The 20,000-nt window shown below is 41.0% G+C and overlaps 2 protein-coding genes across 4 annotated transcripts in view; one reads left to right on the plus strand and one right to left on the minus strand.

Moving 5' to 3' along the window:
* Window positions 1–1,109, minus strand: part of LOC138016944 (97 kDa heat shock protein-like) — a 24,518-nt gene extending 23,409 nt beyond the window's left edge. Inside the window, exons 1-3 of the mRNA XM_068864131.1 lie at window positions 863–1,109; window positions 537–594; window positions 59–199 (exon numbers count right to left, since the gene is read on the minus strand). Of these exons, the coding sequence (XP_068720232.1) occupies window positions 59–199; window positions 537–594; window positions 863–969 (306 nt within the window). The 5' untranslated portion in view covers window positions 970–1,109. The remainder of the gene's footprint in view (window positions 1–58; window positions 200–536; window positions 595–862) is intronic.
* A 3,819-nt stretch (window positions 1,110–4,928) lies between these two features.
* LOC138015315 (trichohyalin-like) overlaps window positions 4,929–20,000 on the plus strand; it is a 30,918-nt gene continuing 15,846 nt past the window's right edge. Inside the window, exons 1-7 of one of the 3 annotated variants that reach the window (XM_068862301.1) lie at window positions 4,929–5,201; window positions 7,541–7,736; window positions 7,856–7,926; window positions 10,149–10,218; window positions 13,988–14,097; window positions 16,964–17,003; window positions 19,510–19,605. In XM_068862301.1, the coding sequence (XP_068718402.1) occupies window positions 5,113–5,201; window positions 7,541–7,736; window positions 7,856–7,926; window positions 10,149–10,218; window positions 13,988–14,097; window positions 16,964–17,003; window positions 19,510–19,605 (672 nt within the window). In that variant the 5' untranslated portion in view covers window positions 4,929–5,112. Of the gene's footprint in view, window positions 5,202–7,540; window positions 7,737–7,855; window positions 7,927–10,148; window positions 10,219–13,987; window positions 14,098–16,228; window positions 16,786–16,908; window positions 17,004–19,509; window positions 19,606–20,000 lie in introns of those variants that run through there. The other 2 variants (XM_068862302.1, XM_068862303.1) reach the window with 2 other exon arrangements.

Below are 20,000 nucleotides of genomic sequence, written 5' to 3' on the forward strand. Positions count from 1 at the left end.
ACTGGTTGGTTTGTGCGAAATAGCAACCACACACAGGCAGTTCTGGGAATTACTGTACCTTGACACCAATAGAGTTTCCGGGCAATTCAACCAGCTGACAAGTTTGGCGTTTCTTCTCTTCAGCAACAATTGGATCACTGAATTTCCTACCAATGAGTCTCTTGAATTGGCTCACAGTACTTTTTAAGTTAAATGTCATCTGTATAATAAAGAAAACAAAATTCTAACTCTGTCCTCACAGAGTGATCTCAAGCCAGCAGGCATGATTCTCTTTTTGTACAACTTTCATTTTTCAAGTAATTAACATGTACGTGTACATGTTATAAATTTAACTGGAACATGATCATGCACATTTTAGATATTAAAATAATGCAATTCTCTCCATTTCAAATTGTTTAAATAGTGCACGCACGTAGTCCGATATATCAGCCTTTTCGGAGAACTCAAGGGAAGTGACGATTTGACATACCTGACCCCAATGAAAGAGTTTTGAAATCATGAACCTTTTCATGGAAAACGAGGAATTTTCGGTGTACCTGATTTTTCCCATCTGTGCCAATACTCCTGGATCTTTCTCCAAGTGATACGACACTCCTACATGAAAAAAAATAGGGAGAATGCAAGCTCAATTTCGGGTTATTCAAATTCCGGAATGATGGAATCTATTGCGGATGAGAAATAAATTAAAAACTAAGCGTACTTCAATTTATCTGAAAGCACCGTTCGTTCTTTTTATTTTAACTGTACGCTGATATTAACAAAACATCATGCTAATGCAGCGTTCATGTGACTGTAATCGAATGAATCAAGGCATTACTTGTTCATTAGAGAAATGAGACTAGCAAAACCGGATTCAACTCACGGTGTTCGTCTGTCGCTGTATTCGTTGGCAATCGTCTCGATGCCTCCGCCACGCGCGACGGCGATGAAACAGGATTCATTTCCCACATCAAATCCTACAACAGACATTTCTGCTTCAACAGATCCACTTTTCCTGGCCTTCGGAGTGAGTAATTCACTCTATCAGACAACTGCACTGCACTTCACGTGGTCTCTCTCACAGAGAAGACAAGCCGGCAATGCTGGAAGCCATTTTCAATACTATAAATGGAATGTGACGTCACGTACCTCGTATCCAGTCTACAAAACAGCAAGTTTGTGGCCTGTTCTCCAGGGTCCAGTTCCCGGGTCCAGTTGTTCAACGATGGCTACCCGCCGGATGAATCACTATCCAGTGGATAGGTTATAGAAAAGCCAATTGCGCTATCCAATGGATGGTGCTTTATCCGGAGGATAGCGTTATCCACCTTTTGAACAACTGGGGACAGGCGTTCAGTTGGTAAACGCGGCGAAAGATGGAGTGGGGCTTGGGACGGGGGACAAACATGATCTCTTCTCTAAATTAACGATAAACGGCTTTGGATTCACTACTATCGTTAACTCAGGGCCCTGTCAGCCCTGTGTCCCAGGACTTGTCGTAGCAGAGAAAATAAGGAAAGTAAAAAACGATATCCGTGAGTTGGATATGAATCCGGAATATCTACTCTATAGGCATCGTTTCTTTCCGCTTCTGTCATGCCTCGACATCGGGTTTGTAACTTTGTACCGCAATACCGGCATGGTAAAGGTAAAGATAAAGGTACATCTTATTTAACGTGGGAAGTTCCTTTACTCTCTCGAGAGTATTCTCCCAGTATTCTCAAATGAAAGCGGTAAAAAATTCCCTTATTCCACTTGCTTTGCAGTTGTGCGTGTTGGTTGCTCGGTTGTTTTCTTCGCTGTTTTTTTTTTTTTTTTTTGCAAACGGTAATTGAAGTTGTGTTAATTTATTCGAAGTATCACTAGCAAACATGACTAAAGCTACTTATCAGAACATCAGAAAGCTATACAGTAGCGTGTTTTGTAGGAAACAGACACTACACTGTGATTTGTCAACTCGGCTGCTTTTCACAGGAGATTCAAGTTCTCACTGCGTACTAAAAAAAAAAAAATGCTAAAATCTAAATTAGAAAGCACCCCACAAGTCCACTTTCCTTTAATATTTCTGGGCAATCAGTACATTAAAATATATTATTTTACTAGACATTGAACGCACTTTACTAACCCGTGATTACTACAGGTAGATAATTCAAGGTAGTGGGTATAATAGCGCGGCTTATTACTGGTCCGCCCGTCTCAAGCCCCCTCCATCTTTCACCACGTTTACCAACTGAACGCGTGGAGAACATGCTAGCAATTTGCGGTCCCCTAATCAACAGCCAGTCTTTGGCTTAGGAAAAAGGGAGCTTTTAGGCACGCGCGATTTTGAGACGCGAACAGCAGCCGAAAGTGAGCTGTTTTCCCGTTTTAACTTGTCTTCACACAACCACATTTACGTTGCTAAGTATCTTTTCTCCATTAGAGATGATTCGTATCAAAATCTAGGAGACACCACTGTCCTGGCACGGGAAATCTTCTCCGGTTGCCGTCTGCGTCTCAAAAACTCGTTTGCTCAAGCTCCCTAGAGTCGATACAAATAATGGTAATGCTAATGATAATGAATTTATATAGCGCATTTTCTATTAACATATTCAAATGCGCTTTACAAGCAAGTGATCTATGGGTGAGATCGGACATCAGCATATATAGGCGCCATTGGCAGCCGCTATCAGTCCACTAGCGATCTCACCCAGCACATAAATGAATGAAATGAGTCCTGACCACAAAACCGGGAGCTCCATGCCCTACTCTTTACGAATAGTCTGTGGGTTCTTTTACGTCCCACTGGGTTGTGAACATTGAAGGGTTGTGAGACGGGACCTACGGTTTATAGTCCTTTAGCTGAGGAAGTGCTGAAACGGAGTATTCTGGGAGGGGTCCTACGGAGAATGCCTGGCCCAAAGAGTTTTGAAGAATTTTTTTTCTAAGATTCCATTATGGTGGTTTTGTCTGTTGACTAAGTTGTTGTTGTTCTTTAAATGCTGTCTCAGTGTTTTTTATAAAAACACTCACCCCGCTAAACCACAAGCAAATTAAGATCATTCTTAGCTGAGCTGAACACAACGCAGATGGAATATATTAATTTGCTGTTGACACTTCACTCAAATCAACAAAATCCAAAATCAAGACGCAGTTTAAATAAATAAATAAATAAATAAATAAATAAATAGGTCTTTATTGTTTTTTAAGCAAAAATACATACTAAAACAAGAACAGTTACATTAAAAATAGCCGAAAGAATTAATTAGAATTACAAGGCTATCGACATTACATTAAATAGCTACTCTATATTTGAAAAAAAGCCTGTTAAAAAAACTATTTTTAAAACCCTGGGTATTGACCCTAGGGAGTTGACCACTAGGAACTCGGAGGCGCGCTGTGCTTTCTTTCATTTTGGGAACGGAAGGGTACAGAGGCATATCGGAGACCTTCTTGAATAGCGAGCGATCAACCTCTTCTAATACGCCATATATGTCAATTCGGTACGAAACATATTTGCGTTTAAAGCAGCGCTGTAGAAAATTCTGAACCGTCGTTAATTCAGGTATTGAGGAGGCGTATACGGGTAGACCGTACGTTAGTTTGGGTAGAACAATTGATCTAAAAACGTAATCTACGTCTGGTTGTTGGTATCCCTCTTTACATAAACATCTTATCACATGATAAGGCCTCCTGAATATGCTCGTTAAATCTATGATTACTTTGTAAAGTAACCCCTAACACTTTTAAACAAGAAACTTGCGAGAAGTTTGCGGTAAAGTATGAAGGCCGAGCAAGTTTTCGTCGTTATATTCGCAAACTCTTGGCCATTTTTCAGAGGCAAAGGAAGGTAGCTTGAGTTAGGTGAAAGTCAAGAAGACAACTTATTGATTGATTGCTTAGAGATTGCCGTACAATTGACTTAAAGAAAAGCGAACAGAACAAAAACTGAAGATACAGATCTCTGGAGGTATTCATGCCCTTCTGAATTCAACAATCTATGATCAATCAAAAGAGGAGATTAGACCACCCTTCCCCTAAAAGTAGGGAGCTTTTGAGACGCCGATGGCAACAGGAAGTGAGATCATGCTTTCCCTTTTAACTTGTTATCATATTGATAAGTATCTTTTCTTTATTAGAGATGATTAGTTTAAAAATCTGGGAGACACCACTTACATGCTAATTTTTTACTTCCGGTTGCCGTCCAGTTTCAAAAACGTCGCGTGCCTAAGTGTTGCACTGTGCAATTTTTCGTGCATCGCAACGCCGTTGCGAGACAAGTTGCACGAATCATTGCCCATTGTAGCATACCTTGCAACGGCCAAAAGCGTTGCAAGACCATTTGCTTAAACCGTTGCGGAAAGTAGAATTGAGTTCTAATTTCTGCAACGGTTGCAATAATTTTTTTTAAGCATTGCGCAGTATAACATCGGTCCTGCAACATGTGTCGCGATGGTTTGCGGCACTAGCCAAAGAAAATGTTCCTTTAACCTCATGTGATGATCGAAACGAGACAAGGGCTCAGTGTAACACCAGTAAGAACTGACTTGTTTCGTAATGTGAGAACGTTTATAGAGATGACGTCGCGAGCCAAGATTAGGGAGCTTAAGCACGCGCGTTTTTGAGACGCGGACGGCAACCGGAAGAGAACATTTAGCGTGCCAGGGCAGTGTTGTCTCCCAGATTTTTATACTAATCATCTCTAATGGAGAAAAGATACTTAGCAATGTAAGTGTGGTTGTGCGAAGACAAGTTAAAAGGGTAAACAGCCCACTTCCGGTTGCCGTCCCCGTCTCAAAAACGCGCGCGCTTAAGCAAGATAATGCCCGTCATTCTTCCATCATTGAATTTAGAGGAGGGGTGATCTCATTTTTTTATGTGAAATGTCCAAGATCGATATTCACCTTGGACAAAAGAAAATGAGAAATACCTACCCACCGCCCAAAAGCCCAAGGCGTTAGCAGCAATTTTTGAATCATTGAATTGGAAGGAGGGGTGGTAATTTTTCATGATTGAAGAATTGCAACACAGTTGTCGTTACGATGAATAATTGACACTGAGGTTATCACTGTTAGATGGACTATAATAGTAAACGATATCAGTTTCAAAATTATTCCGGAGTATATCATACGACTGATAGAGGAGATACAACAAATGAGCAGCAAAATTATACTTTGGCATCAACGGAACCTTGGTAGAGATCAACAGCATTTAGACAGTACTCGCAGTGCCGGGAATCGCTGGTGAGTCTTCAGTGTGATGCATTAATATTGGACAGGCTCCTTCAATTCGTGATTCAGGATGCAGGTCTCACCCTCGAGCGAGATGTGCGCAATATAAAACTCATCTGTTTCCTGATTCACGAGTTTAAACGCCATCATCAAAAATAACCGTTTAGCTTTGAAACGTATTAGTTTTTCTTTTCCATTCGGCGATTTGTAACGAGCATTTGTATAAATGATGTTTTTATGATGATTTTACTGATTTTTTGCTCTGCGTGGTGATGTCAACAGAACCATTTGTGTTGTTGTTATTATACAGGTCAGGAAACGGTTTTTACAGAGAAGGGAAATGACAAGTGGTCGTTGTACAATAATTATTGACTTGTCACACTCACACCTCTATAAACTTCTTAACCGGAGTTCTTGAGGTTAGCTGTACATGTTCAAAACTTTTCGATGCAGTGGTAATCGAATCCGTCAATGGTAATCCGATTTAAATTTACGCCGCAACAACATTTCAACTGAAGATTTAGACTCTGAAATCCAATTTAATGGTTGATCTTAAAAGAGGTTTTCTAGTTAGTCAAAACCGATTTAAATTGAAGGATTTAGTTTCCTTGCCGCTTCAATTTTTCGGGAATTTGGAAATAGATTTGTCCGCCATTATATCACAATTTCTTATTCAACACATATTGACAATGTCCAAATATGGCTATAGCGCGCTCAACATTCGTCGTGCGTAGTCAACGTATATCCTGCTATATAGACCTATATACGTAATTTTGTGTGTCGCGGAGAAAAATGATCGTTTTTCCAGCTTTTTTTTCCAATAAACGTAGAAATTTGTGCTTTGTCATCAGTGTGCTCAATCTTGCGGAATATCGCCTGATTTTAGCCAACCCGGCCCACGGCCTCGTCGGCTAAGTATGAAGCGATATTCCGCGCGATTTCGCAGGATAATTGTTAAGTATCGGCCGTAAGTCACTGTCGGCTATAATAATAATAATAATAATAATTGATATTGCGCAGGTTACATGAATATATATGATCACCTGCGCATTAAATACCATTTACCTCTATCCGTGACCATCCCCTTTTCATGCTATTTTTTAGAAACGTCATTTGCAATATGTCATGATCAACGGATTCAAAACGTCGGTTCAGTCCAGTAGGTGTGAAATATCTTACAAGTTAATTACGTTTTGAAGTGAACACAGAGAATGAGCGATTCAACGTGTATATGCTCACATTTTCGACCAAGTTTCACGTTGTTGTTTTCGGAGAAGTACAGGAGAGAAATGTGCCAAAATGCATGCTCCTCGAGAGGCAAGATGACGGACTACTATTTCTTTTTAAAGCTTCAAAATGTTCTTATCCCAACTGGTGCCTCTTTGTTTGAGAAGTTGCCAGTTACCTTTAGATAACAGGAAAGAAATCAACTTGAAATGAAACAAAATTCAGTCTGACGTTTGCTATTTGTCCTAAACGCAATGCTAAATCACCCTTTATAATAGCTTTCTTATAGAAAATGCGCAATATAAATATTAAATATTATTATTATTATTAGATCCGCCGCACCTTGTCCCCAGGTTCAACATGGCGGCTCACGGTGGGGAGGAGACCAGGTTAAGTTCCATTCTCCAATTCTCCCTTCCCACCCTCGCCGAAAAGCGAGCTTTAATGTCCAATACATTAAAAAAAAAAAAAAGCTTTCTTCCTGTTAAAATATTTGCAATTTGGAATAAAGTCCCTTCGAGTGTCGATCTCCGTTTTGAGAAATTTCTCGATTTCTTTTTGCATTTTCAAACCTGTTTGACCTTTCTTCAGGAATTTAATTTTCGCGTGACTTATCGCTGTCAATTGTAAATTAGACAACAATGAGAGGGCTTCTAATTGTCATTTCAATCCTGAAATTTGGCGGTTCATTGATGCTGAGCTCTAATTACTTATGCCTTCATTTATGTGTTATGCGATCATAATTTGCGGGTTCAAACAAATTATGCACTGATTTTGCAATTTTTGGAGAAATAAACATTATTTGAAAAGAGTGGGGGCGCATTCTTAAGTTCATAGCTTTAGACTTTAAGAGGAACTGTTTGTATTGCACTTCTCATTGCTTCGGTAACTACAAAACGCCACATATTTACATAAACATTAGAGGCTCCTAACAAGTCCATGATGAATGCTCTGGGTTTAATTACGAAATTTCCTAACAAGGCTAAACAAAAAATATGCACTGGTTTCGTGATCGCTTCGTCATGTTGCGTATATTGATTAATAATTCTCGTTCATTTTGAACAGCAATAAAAAGTAATTTAAAAGAGAGATTTTATTCATTTCTGATCATTTGCATACGAAAGCAGCAGCACTCGAAGACCAGAGATGCGTAAGACTGTTTGTTTCCCGGGTCAGCTGAACGTCAACAAGATTATGGCTACCTCTGCTCGCGTGCCAACAGCGGACAATAGCGTTTATAGGACAAGAGAGCTGCGGGAAAAATACTTCAGATACATCAACGCAGACCCTGCTGTTGTTGAATCAAGAAGATGGATAGAGGTTAGATTGAAACTAATGCCTCTGTAGGCGATGTTTTTAACACCACTCTTTCTTTCTGTCTCCATTGCCATGATTCTACCTTACTCTATAAAGTGAAGCGTGATTCTTTTCGTTCATAGAAAGTGACTGGAAAAAGATTTAAGGCCGAGAATTTTCGTGAATCTTTAGCAGATGGCATTCTGCTTTGCGAGTAAGTATAGTCATTGTGTTACGTTGCTACAATAGTGCTAGAAGCCAAGCTCAAACTGAATGTCTTACCATCGGCTTAACACTTAATAAGACCGATTAATGATACTTCTGTTAGCAAAGATTAATTGCACCACGTTTTTGCGGTTAATTATCCTCCGGCAAATGTGTTGCCTCTTGATTTTTTATTTTGTTGGTTACTCTGCGGTTTATGGTTCTGAGTCCTTTGAATCAATGAGCGCGCTGTCGTTTTCGTATAATTTTGCTTGTCATTGTTTCCGATTAAAAGGAATCTACATGGAATAAATTTGGAATTTTCAGGTCAGATCTGCTGATCGAAAAGTCTCGTCTCTACCCGACAAGCAAAATAAAAGGATTTTTTGCATTTGGACCAAACAACGATCAATTTTACAATCTGATAGTTTTTGTGCGATGGAAATGCGATCCAACCGTCGGGTGGACTGAGTTCACGCATCTTGAATCTTGCAAATAAAATGATACATGGTGCGTCGCAGTAATACTGACTTAATTCAAGAATTAAGGAAGTTATGTGCTCAAGAACTTTTGCCAGACGTTTTCTTTTTTGATGAATCCAATAAATGTATGTGATATTTAGTACTGTGCGCGCATCAGTTCCGTCCGTGACTGATACAAACTTCCCTGTCATTTCCAAAGAAATATAACGTGTTTTTATATTGCAGATCGGACAAGGTACCGACGTTAGAAGTACTTCTTATTTATCATTTTTTTAATTTTGAATTCCCAATTTTGCAGTCAAGGCTGAATTTTGATTCTTTTTTAGCTTAACGTATGTTTGAAAATTAAAATGACGGCCTGACGTCTACAAACTTTTTGAGAGCTTTTGCCGAGTATTTTCGACTTCTCTACACAAAGAATATGAAACTCGATAAAAGTTTATGCTGCGTCTTACACAGCTGTGCATACGTACTGTTGACTTCTTTATCTCTTAGCCTCAGGTTCGCACATTATGCTCTTAGCATTTTCTTAACTGAACATCTGAGTCAATGTCAAACTGTATGTTGTTGTTAAAATTTTAACTCTTCAAACTGAAAGTGCATATTGATTTGATCTCTTAATACGTCTGCGTGGTGAGTGGCTATAACAATACGTGAACTCTCTTCGGTCAAGTGAAGTCTTTATTTTACGAGGGTCAACACGCAATAGCCAAAGGCTAATGACTTGTGGCCCTCAATTATCTTATCGTTACAGGGGAACTGAAGGCAAAAAAATAAGCATTCTTTATTTACACTTTAGACCATGCACAATTATAATGTTTTCAATTTTTTTTCTGGCATATGCATCGTTTTTCCACATAAAAAAATCGTTTTTATTCAGATTTTGGGCCATCAGTATTGCGACTTAGAATGGCGGAGTCAGCGGTCATTTTTGCAGCTTATGACGTATGACATGGGGAAGACATGTGAGAGCGCTCGATATAGAAGCAGTGTTTTTGACTGATGTTTGGCGTGAATATTGAGTCCGCGAAGACACAGCAAAACAACGAAGAAAATATCCACAGCAGTACTTGTTTCTCTTGGGTTATGAAATCTCTGTTCCCCATATCATACGTCACAGCAGCGTGTTGATTTAGATTTTGAGCCCGCACTGAAAAGGCAGACACAGCGGGAAAAGCCCAACTTCGAACGTAATTATTATTTGCTCGCAAAAAAACAGAAAACGAGAAGAAATAACCCCACACACTTAACTTTACTTACGTTAGGTTTTCCAAAAACAATGTTAAAAAAAATTGCTGATTTTGGCCTTCAGTTCTCCTTTAACGCCCTGCAGAGTTTTATCAAAACGGGTTGTGCGACGGGGCGTACGGTTCATAGGTCTTCATGGCCCTCATCCGACAATGAGGACTTGGACGGAAGTCTAACCATTTGCGGATGTCGTTACAAAGGCGGTACTCTCTCCTAAATTTTTACTTTAAAGACCCTGAGTGTTGGTCTGGCTAGCGCTGGAGTTGAACTCACGACCGCCGGTGCGGTAGTCTGAGGACGATGCTCAACTATCTGAGCCAATCGGTCGGTCAAAATCGGCCTAGCATACTTTACCAGTAAAAGTTAGATCGACGACACACACGCGCCTTGAAGTTTGATCGTCTTTAATACCTTTAACATGTTTGGACTGGCAAAAAGTTACTACTGTAATCAATTGTTGTCGAATATTGCAGTAATATCTTGCTTCCTTTTTTCTTTCTAGGTTAGTACAGACAGTGGGAGGTTTTCCACTCGGTCGAATAAACCGTCTCCCCACTGCCTATGCTGGAATTGTATGTATGAGTTTAAAGCGGTTCCAAATAGTGTCTAACTCTGTTTAAGCCAACTACAACTCGGAATCTGTATCAGAACAAGGTCACCTTCAGACTCTCCCTCTGGGAGAGGAAAGTCCCGAAAGTTCTCGAGGGTATTGCGGGCTCCGTAAATCCTTAAATAAATCTTATTCATCATCGGAAAGCATGGATGGCGCAGTGGTGAGAGCACTCACCACGCATCGACGTGACCCGGGTTCGATTCCCAGACTTGGCGTCATGTGTGGGTTGAGTGCGTTGGTTCCATACTCTGCTCCGAGAGTTTCTTTTTGGGCTACTCTGGTGTCCCCTCTCCTCAAAAACTAACGATTTGATTTCTATAGAGTGTTTTCACGTGACGTCACGGCGGCCATCTTGCTGAACCTAAAAAACTACCACTACTACTACTACTACTACTACTACTACTACTACTACTACTACTACTACTACTACTACTACTACTACTACTACTACTACTACTACTACTACTACTACTACTACTACTACTACTACTACTACTGCTACTGCTACTGCTACTGCTACTGCTACTGCTACTGCTACTGCTACTGCTACTGCTACTGCTACTGCTACTGCTACTGCTACTGCTACTGCTACTGCTACTGCTACTGCTACTGCTACTGCTACTGCTACTGCTACTGCTACTGCTACTGCTACTGCTACTGCTACTGCTACTGCTACTGCTACTGCTACTGCTACTGCTACTGCTACTGCTACTGCTACTGCTACTGCTGCTGCTGCTGCTGCTGCTGCTGCTGCTGCTAATAATAGCAACTTTGTTTATTTTATTCAATGAAAGGAAAGGATACCAGAGGTTATACCTATCGAGGGTATCCGGTCGCAGCCGGATGTAATTGACTGAGAATCGATTTTGATGAGGGAGGAAAACCGGAGAAAAACCCTCAGAGTCAGATTGAGATCGCCTGAAACTCAGTCCACATGTGACCCGAAACCAGGGTTGAACCCGGGTCACAGAGGTGGGAGGCGCAGTTGATGGCCACTACACCACCCTAACTCCTTTGAGGAGAGGGGAAGCCGGAGTACCCGGAGAAATACCCTCAGAGTCAGATTGAGATCGACTGAGACTCAGCCCACATGTGACCCGAAACCAGGGTTGAACCCGGGTCACAGAGGTGGGAGGCGCAGTTGATGGCCACTACACCACCCTAACTCCTTTGAGGAGAGGGGAAACCGGAGTACCCGGAGAAACCTGGGCCACATTGGTGAGAGGCGAGTGCTCTGACCACTAGCTGCGCATTATTATGCATTATTATTATTATTATTATTATATTATTGTTATTATTATTATTATTATTATTATTATTATTATTATTATTATTATTATTAGAGAGAAATGATCATTGCACTAATCTGGATAATTTAAAATTAAGCAATTGTCTCTAATAGGCACCTGAAAAATTCAAGTGGCTCCACTGGGATTTGAACTCCATGACCTCTGTGATGCAGGCGCAATGCTCTACTGACTGAAATGTGAAGCCACCGGCACAGTTGGGAGCAGGTCAATTTGCTGGGCTGATGTTTCGGCCCGTGAAAGGACTCGTCTAAACTAGCCCGCATTACAAGTAGATACATTTCTTTCGTCGAGTCCTTTCACTCGAACTCATGAGCCCAACAAATTTGACCTGCTCTCAACAGGCTGAGTGGCTTCATAGCTCAGTTGGTAGAGCGTTGCACCTTTCGAATTTTTTAGGTGTCTATAAAGTGACAATTGGAAACTTATCCAGATAAGTGAAAGGATCATTTCTGTTTAAGGCTATTTTTGTTGTTGTTGTTGTTGCGGGCTCTTAACGCCACAAAAAAAGATAATATGTGGTCGGTTAAGGCAATGAAAACGTCACTTCGAAATATAACTTTGTGCTGTCTTAAATATTTCGCAATTATTCCATCTTGTTCACGTTGCACAATATGGGCGAAGCATATTTTCACTGGATTGGCGAGAGCATTTTATAAGAAAGTAAAAATAAAGTTTCACTATTGTATGCTCGCGTTGTCGTCAAACCCTTAAATTTGGTTATTTCACGTTGTACGACAAAAAACGGACTAAAACTAAAATGCTTGCCACAAGTGCAGCACGATCATTTTTCATCTTTAGACCACTGATATTAGAGAAGTTAAGCAAGACGTTTACGGCCAACGACAAAGGGGAAACGACAGGCTCCTGCTTGTCATAAAAGCCTGAAAATTCTCTCATTTTAACTTGTCTCGTTCCTTTGAGAACTCGCTTGATATCTCGAGCTAACAAAACAGATTTGAGCTAATATTAAGCAGGGTTCTTTACTTAATACATTTTTGCATGGCAAAATCCTAATTTCACTCACGACGTTTGTCGATTGACGTAAACGTCATGCTCAACTTCTCTATTAGGAAGTTTAAAGCAACGACGATGTTTACGGCAACGACAACGCCACAAACCAAAATATAATTGGTTGAAAAAGGAAAAAACCGTGCTGCACGTGCAGCACGCATTTTCAGTGCACTTCATTGCCGTACTCCACAATACAACAACGTGAACTAATCACCAAAATTTACGTCTTAACGGTCAAACGAGCATAAAATAATGAACCATTCATTTTCTATCTTTCTTACCCTTGTCCAGTTACAGAACAGTTGGCTCTGAAGTATAGCGTGAACGAAATGGAATAATCGCGAGATAGCGCCAAGTCCACATATTTTGAAGAGACATTTTCGTTAAGGTTGCCGTTGTCCATGCTTAAAACTTCCTGACGTTGTCGAGGTTACCGCAGCCGTCGTCGTCTCCTAAACTCGCTGATGAGTAAAACTGAACAATTGTGTTGCGCTTGTGGCCGAATAGATCTTCCCACCATCTATCAGGACATTCTGTCACGCGACTACAACTGGTCTCGGTCACGTGACAATCGCTATAAACCAGTCATTTGACAAAGACCTACCCTGCGAGCAGAGTCTCTTTCGATCTTCCTAGATAAGTCGGGAAGAGGAAAGTAGACTCTGCTCACCGCCTCCACATTTTGTATTGAGCATGCGTTAAAAATTGAAAATTTATGTATCCGGTGTCAGTCACGCGTGACCAGAAGCCACAAAACGAAGAAGAAGAAGTCGGAATATTTTCGAACAAATACGGCAAACAAACGACAATCAATGAATCATTTCATTGGAAACTCAAGATAGTCCATACTCTTAAAATGCCATTTCATTTTTTACTAAAAAATTTATAGGTTTCTGATAGACTAGTTTCCGTAACCGACACACATAGGAAAAACTCATGGGAATTCTAACAGTTAAAATTGCCACACTGTTGTAAATTTCAAAATATTGATGACGCGAGGCAAATGATCATGCGCTAAAATTAAAAAAGCACAGAACTGGACTGACTCATCCAATTCTTTGGATGAGCGGCAAATCAAATAATGTGGTTGCGGTGAACAGAGTCTACTTTCCTCTTCCCGACTTATCTAGGAAGATCGAAAGAGACTCTGCTCGCAGGGTAACAAAGACCCTGAGAGGAGCGTAAAGCTCGTTGAACTTGAAAGGTTTCTTTCTGTGGATTATTAATTACCAATTAACTCCTCTCTATTCAATTTCAGCAAATATTTATGTACAATCTTTTCTTGTTTGCTCTGTCTATTCTATCCTTCGAACGGGTAGATAAGATAGTGTTTTGTGCAGTGGGTTTTTCCCTCAAGCAGCGATTTTTATATGACTATTTACACTGTACCAAATCTTTGTTTTGCAGGACAACCTGACCACGTTTTTCAAAGCTTGCGAGGTTCTTGGTCTGAAAAAACTTCATCTCTTTGATGTAACTGATTTGCAAGAGGTGACAAAGAGACGCGGTGATTCCACGTAAGTAGGAAGTAAAAAAATAGCAAGTAAAAAATTTTCGGTTAGCAGCTGGAAACTGAACTATAAATTCCATATTCTTGGACAGTTGCTCGGCGCAAAGGTTCATACAATTCCCCTCCATTAGACGAAAGGCACGGTATTACAAATGTGTTCAAGATCCCAGGGTTTGATCACGTCAGCAGAAAGCATAAAGGAGTTTTAAAGGGAACCTCCACTAAAACATCAAAATAACTTCAAATCGCAGAACATATTAAATGTAGACAATTACAATTTCTCAAACTTTTTCCAATGAAAGTGTTTGTATCCGAAACAAATGAATTTAAAAAACGCTAGGTTTGCCTTTCAAATCTACCGGACGCCGCCATTTTGAGTAATTGTGACGTATCCTGGTTGCCCTATTGTTCTGACACAAAGAACGTTTGTTCTTAAACAATACGGCAACCACAACACGTCACAATTATTCAAGATGGCGGCGCCCGGGAAATTTGAAAGCCAAAAGAAACGTTTTTGAACTTCATTTTTTTCGGGTACAAACGGTTTCATTGGAAAAAAAGTTTGAAGACTTTTAATTGTAAACATTTTGTTCTGTGATTTAAAGTTATTTTGTTATTTTAGTGGAGGTTCCCTTTAAGAAACGATAACGACAGCTACGGCAACGACACTGAAATCTACAAAAAGAAAGAATATCATTGACTCATAGAGGGAATATAATCTCCGTGCTGCACTAGCGGCACGCACTTCAGCACTTATTTTTTAGGTACTCTGCATGACAAGTACCGCGTGAAATCACCACATTTGAGGTTTTAATGACGAGGTGGGCATACAAGTGCAAACCATTTCATTCTCAATTTGTGCTCTGAAACCGCTCGTACCACTTCTAAGGATACTTCGCCCAGATTGTACGACGTGAACCAGATAGAATAATGGCAAAAAAGAGTGGAAACTTATATTGTAAGATCTTGTTATGAAACGTTTTCGTAACGTCGCCGTCATCAGTCCGACGATCACGTCATGAAACATGGCGTAACAGTCCTTAGCCGCACATTTCAGTCCCGCATTTTTGTCTCTGATAATTATGTCCCCTGGGGCCCGTTTCTCGAAAGTCCCCAAAAGCCATTTGTGAAACTGCCAACCGCTTGTTTTTGAAAGCCGATCTTTTAACATGTTTCCAAGGTAACAAAAAAAAATGACTGTGAAGTTTGACGACTTAAATGCTCCCCGTCACCCGAAAATGGCCCGTAAAGTTTCGGGACTTTCGAGAAACGGCCCCCTGGTACCCAGTTCTCTTGAAAGACCACCGAAAGAGCTACGCATCAAGTCCTGAAATCTTTATAGTCAACAAGGTCACAAAAGAAGAAAGCCAAATAACAATTATCATTCATGTTTGTTTCACATCCCGAGAATAACTTTGACGTTCTGTCTCATTATCAATACTGTTTTAAAGGCCGTTTACACAACAGAGAAATTTGGGTCCGGACCCCTCAAAAAAGCGGTACGGACGCATAACTTTTGTAAAGAAACACTGGAGTTTCTACAGGGCCATAGCCGCCTATGGCCCTGTAGAAACTCCAGTGTTTCTTTACAAAAGTTATGGGTCCGTACCGCGTTTTTGCGGGGTCCGGACCCAAATTTTTCTGTCGTGTAAACGGCCTTTTAATTCCTTGGCAGTTTGTGCACGTGCAAGGAAGATCTCTATTCTTTGATTGCACTTGACGTCACAGCCACCTCATGTTGATGGAAAGAACAATAGCGAAAAAATGTCTTTTGGCAATTTGACTCTATCATTACGCAAAACTTAAGCTACATTTTTCTTTTGTTTTGGCCAACATTACCGTCTTATCACGTGAGTGCAATCAACGATTGCGGCCTCGTCCAAGATTGCAGCACGCTCCAAAACATACATACGTACTTGATCTCTTCCATAGAGGGTCAATGAAACGAACGGCAACTCTTTTTAAGAATCCTAACTGGCCGGTGGCAAACTGACCATTTACAAGTGCGGCCGAGAAGTAGAACCAGGGAATACAATGATCAAATTCAAGGAGTAGACAGAACGGGTCTTGAACTAGGAATCTCCAGATCTGAGGGCAATCGTCCAACACCACTCGGTCGCCCTACCTACTTCAAACCGTCCTGTTCAGCGCTAGGCGTCGACTGTTCGGCGTTTGAAGCATCAAGTCCATAGCGCATCACGCTTCGGTGGCAGCCTGCTTTCTCAGCCAGCCATCGTGTCTCTATGACGTCATCATTTCACCCCGGATTATTCCTTATTGAAGTCGTCAAATGACTGATGCCTGTGCATGAGCACTTCAGTCTGAAGTATCTCATTGCGTTTATGTGGATCAAACTACGGCACGCAACGGTGCCTAATTAATATCTCTGACAAGCTCATCGCCTTCTAACACAACTCACTGGCTGTAAAGCTGACATCAAACGAATAATTTTGTAACAAAAGAAAAAACATTCATAGTGAACCGCAACGGAAGTTGCCGGTGACTTCGATTGTGTTACAGCGATAATCCTATTCACCACGCGGAATGTTCCATGTCATTGATCATCTGAGTGATGCTGGATTAGAATTCTTTGCCATTCCGCCTCGCGGTTTCACTCACGTTTCCTCTAGAGGCTTCGTAAAAATGTTGGAATTGCAATTCGCTTAGGTCAAACTCTTTTTGTGGGCCTAGAAACGTAAGTCCAATTATGCGCTTTTATGTGTTTGTTGACGGGTCTGCGGTATGACAGTCATATGCAAATTTTAGAGCGTGACTCTCAATATTTATTGTTCGTTTGCTCAATGTTCACTTCTTCTAGGACGTCCGAAATTCGTTGTTGACGCTCTTTGAAACCTCTGTCTTCGTGCTTTTAGATCTTCAAGGGCAAAGGAAACACAAAGGCGACTACAAAATGTAAGTAGATAACGACAAGATTCTAAAACAGTTCAAGTTCATCCTAGAAACGTTAGCGGATACACGCTATCTCCAAGCTGGAAGCGACGATATTACAGCTGCATGGCGTTTTAAATTTCAATCTGTATTTTAATCAGCGTGTAGCAACGGCTGACAAGGGGAAAGATCTGTCGCTTTGGTAATCCGCTCGTTTTATTTTCTCCATGTATATATGATGTTCAGGATTTGGCTACAGAATCAAAATTGTGCATTTAAGCAGCGTCTGTAATCTCTCGCTTGCGAAATACGTGTTTCCCGAGCCCTTTTAAAATCTGATATATGCTTGTTTATTTTCATGGCACATTTGAGTTTTTTCAATTATTGTAACTTTGACCAACGTTGCCGAAAATATTTGAGCGTTCATAGTGCGAGACGAAAAGCTTGAGAATCTTCATATGCATTTCGCTGGAAATACTAGTAAAACTAAAATTTATTTTTTGTTGCTAGGGATACAACCGTACATTGCGCGTTTAGCTCTTAATGTCAGGAAGAGTTTGTGTTTAAGTTTATAACGATATGTGAAGCATTAAATTATTTTGTTCGGGGAACTTCGTGTTTCAAGTCGTGCGCCATGTTGAATTCTCACTTGTTTATGAGCAAAGGCAAAATTCCATTGATACCTGGGCAACTAACCAGAACGCGGGCTCAATATCTGCGTGTTGTGAGTCGACTTAAACATGTGGGTGGTGTATCAGGTGTATCATGGCAAGGGACGAACGTTTGTTTCCAATCAAAACTTCAAGGATACGTGCTCTTGTAATCGTGCGCGACTCCTCGAATTTTCCACGCGAGATTATTTGAATGACGTCTTTCGTGCCCCACGCAAACGAGACTGTCTTGGCGATAAAAAACGCCTGACATAACAAAGGAATGCAAGTGCCTTCAGCTCAAGCATTGTTGTCTTAGGTCGAAACACGGAGTCACGCCGTCTGGATCGCGCTTATTTTGGAGCTAAACAAACAAACCTTTTTCGCTTCCACAGCCAATAACTCTCGATACCAGTCCACTCGCCAACGAATGTTGCTTGTTCCCCTGTCATAGCGTTTGCGATGATTTCGGTCAAAATTCAATGAATTTCAAATTTACGGACCTTCTCTATTTTCAACTCTTTTCTACATCACCTCTTAAACAGGAGTGTCAGTCAAAATAAGTTTTCTCGAGTTAATGCGAGTTTAAACACAACTTGAATACGTTCATAACCGGTATAAATAGCCCATACATTAAAAGATGTATTTAAAGGAATTAGCTGTGTTGTATTTTCGCCTGCCATCGATCTTTTAATTTCCAGTGCGTAACTAGAAATAGAGGGACTTTGTCCCATTAAGGGCCTGGTTACATTGCGAGTTTCAGCCCGGGCTGTAATCTCGCTCCGCCCACCGGGCTGAAATTTTGTTGCGATTACATGATGAACTTCAGCCCGTAGCAAAACGCAAATTTGCGTGGGAAAATTCACTGAGATGCAAAAACAAATTCGATACGCATGCTCACGTTCCTTTTTCAGCACGGACTGAAATTTCATTTCGATTACATGGACTTTTTGCGTATTTTTCCGCTCGTTTGGCCGAGACTATTAGGGCCGCTTTACACGAGCCCGGGTTGGACACCGACCAGGGTCAGTTGACCGTCGAATTTTACGTTTACACGAGCCCGGGCTGGGTGAGGGTTGGGTCATTCTCGGCTGACCCGGGTCAGTTCCCTTTTCGCTGGGTTGAAAGGGCTGGTGACTACTTATCAGTGAGGAAATGGCGGACGAACCATGCAATCATCAGAATCATCAATTTGTGGCTGACAAATTGAACAGGACCAAAACTGTTAGGAAACCGTTCAACCATCCGCACTCGTAACTTCGAGTACATAGTAACGACGTCCTTGCTAAAGTCTATATTTTGATAGTCCATCTCCTTTTTAAATTCTTTTAATTTCGCAATTACGTTGTCCAGTCATTGAGTGATTCCATTATCAACTTGTTGTTTTTTCCACTTCATAGATCATGCCCATTCGCCTCCGCCATTTTGGTACAGGCTGCGCATGGGCGAGAACGCTGAACCGCAAAAAAGTGATGTTCCAACAATCCCGGGTCAGATGCGCCAGTGTTTACATGAAGAAATTGAAAAAAATTTCAACCCTTCTAGCCGGGTCAACCAGAGTCTTGAGAAGGGTTACCCTGCAAGGGGGGCTGACCCGGTTTGACTACTGTTTTCATGTAAACACTTATAAACATTTGACTGCAAAAGGGTTACCCGCCGCGGTGATTCAACCCGGAGTAAAAAGCAACCCGGGCTCGTGTAAAGAGGCCCTATAATGGTGGAACATTTCGCCGGCATTTTAAGCAGCCTATTAGCTTCAAGTACCGAGGCTGCACGCTGTGGAACCCAACCAAATGTTGGCCAACCGCATTGTGGTATGATACGTTGGTAAAAACTGTTTAAAATTTAGCCATAATCTTAAGTCTTCCTTCACGTTTCAGGTTGCAATAACTATCTTGTGGTTAGCCAAAGCCGCCGAAAAGCAAGGTTACCAAGGTCCCACTCTCGATTTTAGTTGTTTTCATCATTTACTTCCAGTAAGTAACGTGAAAAGGACGTCTAGTCTTCTAGCACTGGAGAACTAATAGCGATACTCACCGTTACGTCACCTATTGTCATTAATGTGCCAACCAGAGATCTATTGGCTGTCTAAATTTAGGATTCTTTTGTTCTGTTGTTGGCAAAATTAAATAACAAGAGAATCGTTTATAAACGGTGAAGTCTCCTATTTGAGACAAACTAAAATCAATAAATTAATGCAAATCCAATCAAATGTTGGTTTTTGAGGAGAGGGGAAAACCGCAGTACCCGGAGAAAAACCTCTCGGTTCAGAATAGAGAACCAAGAAATTCAATCCACGTATGACACCGAGTCTGGGAATCGAACCCGGGCCACATTTGTAGGAGTCGAGTTCTCCCACCACTGGCCCTAC

Source organism: Montipora capricornis, chromosome 9 (genome assembly GCF_036669925.1).
Source record: "Montipora capricornis isolate CH-2021 chromosome 9, ASM3666992v2, whole genome shotgun sequence".
NCBI classification, from domain to species: Eukaryota; Metazoa; Cnidaria; class Anthozoa; order Scleractinia; family Acroporidae; genus Montipora; species Montipora capricornis.